Here is a 3926-nt window from a genome sequence, read left to right as displayed (position 1 = left end):
TCACAGAATTTGTTTTAAAGTCAATAATTTGAAGTTTAATCAACTACTCCATATGAGTGTGGAGTGTGTTAGTTTTCTTTTAACTTTTCTTTAACAACAGATATTGTTTGGAGTTGAACTCTCTGTGCACCTCTTGAAGTTGCATGTGTTCATCAGCTGCTTTCACCCACTGTTCAATGCACTCTATTCAATTCATGTGACACATAACATCACCAGTAAGCAATACCCATCCAAGCTGAATACAAATTTTCTGTTTTTTCGACAGAATAACGCTGAGGAGTTGCGAGCAGAACGGCTGCGCAGAGCGACAGAAAGGTTACGTAGCCCAGTGGTCTTCAACAAGGATTCTGCAGTCAGGAAAACGCAGCTGAAGTCCTTCAGCCAGTATGTGGAGAGCAGGCCAGGTGGGGGACACTGCAACACAAACAAACACTTACCTGACTTTTCTCTGATCCTGTTTTCTTCTTACCAGTTGAATCAAGAATTCAACTCCAAGATATCAGCCGCCACAAATACAAAAACATAACATTTCCGCAGTTCCTAACACGTTTCAAGATTTCAAGCCAAACATGCAAACCATTTATACCTGCTGAATAAATCCCCAATCAGCAAAGAACCCTGTACATCCATAAAGAAAGTATGTTTTATGTGGAAAAATCGAAGTTATTCCTCAGTTAACTCACTAAAAGAATTGAAAGCTGACACTTAAGATGAGGACATCATTGCTTGTTTGACAGGCTTTCTCACTAATAGTCACAATAGCAATAGCAGCAACTTTAACAACAACAATAAAACTAGCAATAAGTCTTATGATAACAATTTATTTTTGTTATAGAAGAGCACTTAGGACTCTAAGTCTTAGGAGTCTGCTAACCACCTGGCACTATAAGCATGTTAAACCTTATGATAGACACATAACACAACCAAAATAAATCTCTCAACTCCTATGTTTATCTCACTGTGAATGCATCTACTTCCCTTTCACACTCCCTGTCCTTCATCCCTCCAGAGGTGAAGAGACAAAAGTCTGTTCCTGAGGATCTGAGGAGGGCTGAGGAGGATAGAGGTTCACCGACGGAGCTTGATATTCGCAGACCATTTGAAGAGGAGGTTTGTCATTTTTCTGCAACAACTAAAAGCAATTAAAAATCCAGCTGCCTGTAGAGTTAGTACTGTGATAGGCCCCAGTAATAACTCTTGCTCAGCCATGGTCACCAAGTTCGTTTATTTTGCCTGCAGCTTTAACTTTATAAAGCGTTTAAGGTGAGCTTGGCAAGGCAAAATAGGGGAGTAAGGGATTGACAGTGAGGTCGAAGGTTGTATCCCTTAATTACTTCTACTTGGCCTTTTTTTTTTCTGTTAGTCAGCTTTCTTTCTTTCTCTCCTGTCTTGTCTTAGATAAATCTATCACTGAGCTCTTCTTTCTGCTCCCTCTATACTTAAGTTTCCCTCCTCTCCACCTTGTCCACCTCTCTGCCTCTCACTTTCCCTCTCTCTACTGTCCTCTCTTCTGCACAAAGATGTCCAAGTATTGATCTAACAGACACCCATTTTAATTATAGCAATGTTAGATATCAGCTGCTCTGCCATTTAGAGGTGTGCGAGTGTGTCTGCAAAGAAACTGTGACTCCGTGTCCTTCAAGTGTACACACACACACACTCGCCCTCTTCTCTTACCCTGTGTTTGAAATTGTGCGTACAAAGAGTGTCTATAAGAATGCTATTATTTCAATGAGTGTGTGTGTGAGTGAGTGTGTGCCACTGGAGACCACGGGGTGAATCTCTCTTCCCAAGCAGCCCTCTCCTACCCTCGACCCTGCACCCTCCACCCCAGTCCCATGCGCACACACATACACACACACACCCACCTCCTCCCAGTGCCTGGGCCCCAGGGTTAATGGGTGTTCAACCTTTCCATTATCCCGATCAGCCAAGAATTACCTGCTGAATGATGTTTGCATTAATATAATATATATGGTAATTTCCCTCCTCTTAATTACGGCTGGGCCGAGCGCGGCAAGGGGAGTGGGCTGATCATGTGTAAAATTGATTTGCCAAGGAAAAATATGGTGATAGAGCGAGAACGCGCAAGGGGGAAGAGGGAGGGGGAAGAGAGGCTGCTTGGAATCAACACACACACAGACACAATGCACAAATCCCACGTGCACAGAGCCACACACTCAAACGCTGGAAAGAGTACAGGGGAAAAGTGCTGGCCTGGGTGGAATGGAAAAAAAAAAAAAACTTTCTCTCTCTCTCTCTCCTGCTCACTAGTTCTCTTTCCCATTAAGAAAAATGAAGTGCATCAGCAATAAAATGGAGATATTTTTTCGGATGCATCCTCAGTAGTGAATTTGAATAAACATTTCTCCTCACTCAGAGGAGTTTCTCCGGAGAATAGCAAGCAGTCAGGATACAGAGGTGAAGAGGGGTCAGAAATGAAGTGTGTATTAAGTGCATATGGTTATAGAGTGATGGGTGTGTGTGTGTGTGTGTGTGTGTGTGTGTGTCTGAATATCTATAGTGATTGAGTGGCTGCTGTTTGTGAGTATGAGCTAAATGTAAGGTTTGGTTGAAGAGACCATGGAGACATTTTAACCTGCAGGTGGGTTATGACTACACTGCAAAAATAAGTATTGTAGACTGAATACAAGTTTAAACAACTTGTTACATGATTTATGTCAAATCTTTTTGAGTAAAGCCTCTTCTACTGATGCAGATGTCTATCTAAATGTTCCTCTACTTCATTTAAATATTCAGAATAGGAAACCATTTAAATCATGTCATGTGACTCAGACACAGAAGTTGTAAATATTTTATTTAAATATATTTCAAATACATTTAGTGTTTTTAATTAAAATGTACAGGAACACTTGTAAATACCATATTAGGGTTGTCCACTATTGAAAAGTTAGCAGTTTAAGAAAGGCTAAAGCTCAGTGACTGAGGAATCTTATTACTGATTGAGCATTGGATGTCAACAGTATGAGATATAACTGCGCATACTCAAAGTGCCGTTAGGGATGTGAATGATTAATTGATCATCAATTAATGAACACAGTTGGGTGAACTGCATCAGTGTACTGTGAGAAAGCATGATTAGAGCCTTTGATGCAGGACCGACAGGAGTGCTTTTCTACACAACACTAGCAGCACAGTAAAGGTGTTACTTATCTTGATGGCATGTTGGAGGTTTGAGTCAATGCTTGTCAACTGCAGCTTTTCATCTAACCTGTTTATTGTGCCAAGTGCTCATTTTATCCTACCTTTGATTATCCTTCCTTCACTCAGCACATTTTTATAAACAAGGAGTTAAAATGAGTAGATCACACATTGGCCAATGATTATATGTGTTATCTTGATTGTTTGGAGTAAATAAAGATTTATATTAAAGTGTCTTCATTTACAGTCCTTTGATTTGGTATTTAAAGCTTTGTTGCTCTTTTCACTGTAAAGTTGCTCTGATGATATGTGAGAGGAATTTTAAAATGCCAAACAAAGTTCAGACAAAACATGAGCGCAGTTAATCATTAACTGTATTTATTATCTCTCATTTTGAGAATAAACTCTTCTCTCAAAAAATTCTGTTTTGTTTTATGTATGAAAGATTTGTGGACACACTGCTCATCTATTCATACATTTTCACTCTCCTCCTCCTTCTGTTTTATATCTTCTCTCTTTTCATTTCTTTTTCATTCTTCTCGCTTTTCTGTCCCTATTACCTTTTTGCTTCATTCCATCTCTGCATTTCTCTATTCTCCCTCATTCTGTCTCATCCCTCTCTTGTTCTTTTCTCTGTCTGTATTTAATTCTATATCGCGCTACTTTTCCCTTTTCTCTTATAACCATTCTCTCTCTCTCTTTCTTTCTCTCTCTCTCTCTCTCTCTCTCTCCCCCTCTCACTCTCACTCTCACTCACTCACACA

General features: G+C 39.9%; 1 protein-coding gene across 5 annotated transcripts in view; it reads left to right on the top strand.

Moving 5' to 3' along the window:
- ehbp1 (EH domain binding protein 1) overlaps positions 1–3926 on the top strand; it is a 150123-nt gene that overhangs the window by 102434 nt on the left and 43763 nt on the right. For all 5 annotated transcript variants that reach the window (XM_035663568.1, XM_035663567.1, XM_035663565.1 and 2 more), the window contains 2 exons: positions 266–404; positions 1010–1110. In XM_035663568.1, coding sequence (XP_035519461.1) covers positions 266–404; positions 1010–1110 — 240 coding nt within the window. The remainder of the gene's footprint in view (positions 1–265; positions 405–1009; positions 1111–3926) is intronic.

The sequence above is a fragment of the Morone saxatilis genome, unplaced genomic scaffold, assembly GCF_004916995.1.
Source record: "Morone saxatilis isolate NCDOM2014 unplaced genomic scaffold, NCSU_SB_2.0 Contig19, whole genome shotgun sequence".
NCBI lineage: Eukaryota > Metazoa > Chordata > Actinopteri > Moronidae > Morone > Morone saxatilis.
The sequence above is the reverse complement of the archived record's forward strand: the minus strand, read 5'-3'. Positions and strand labels throughout refer to the sequence as shown.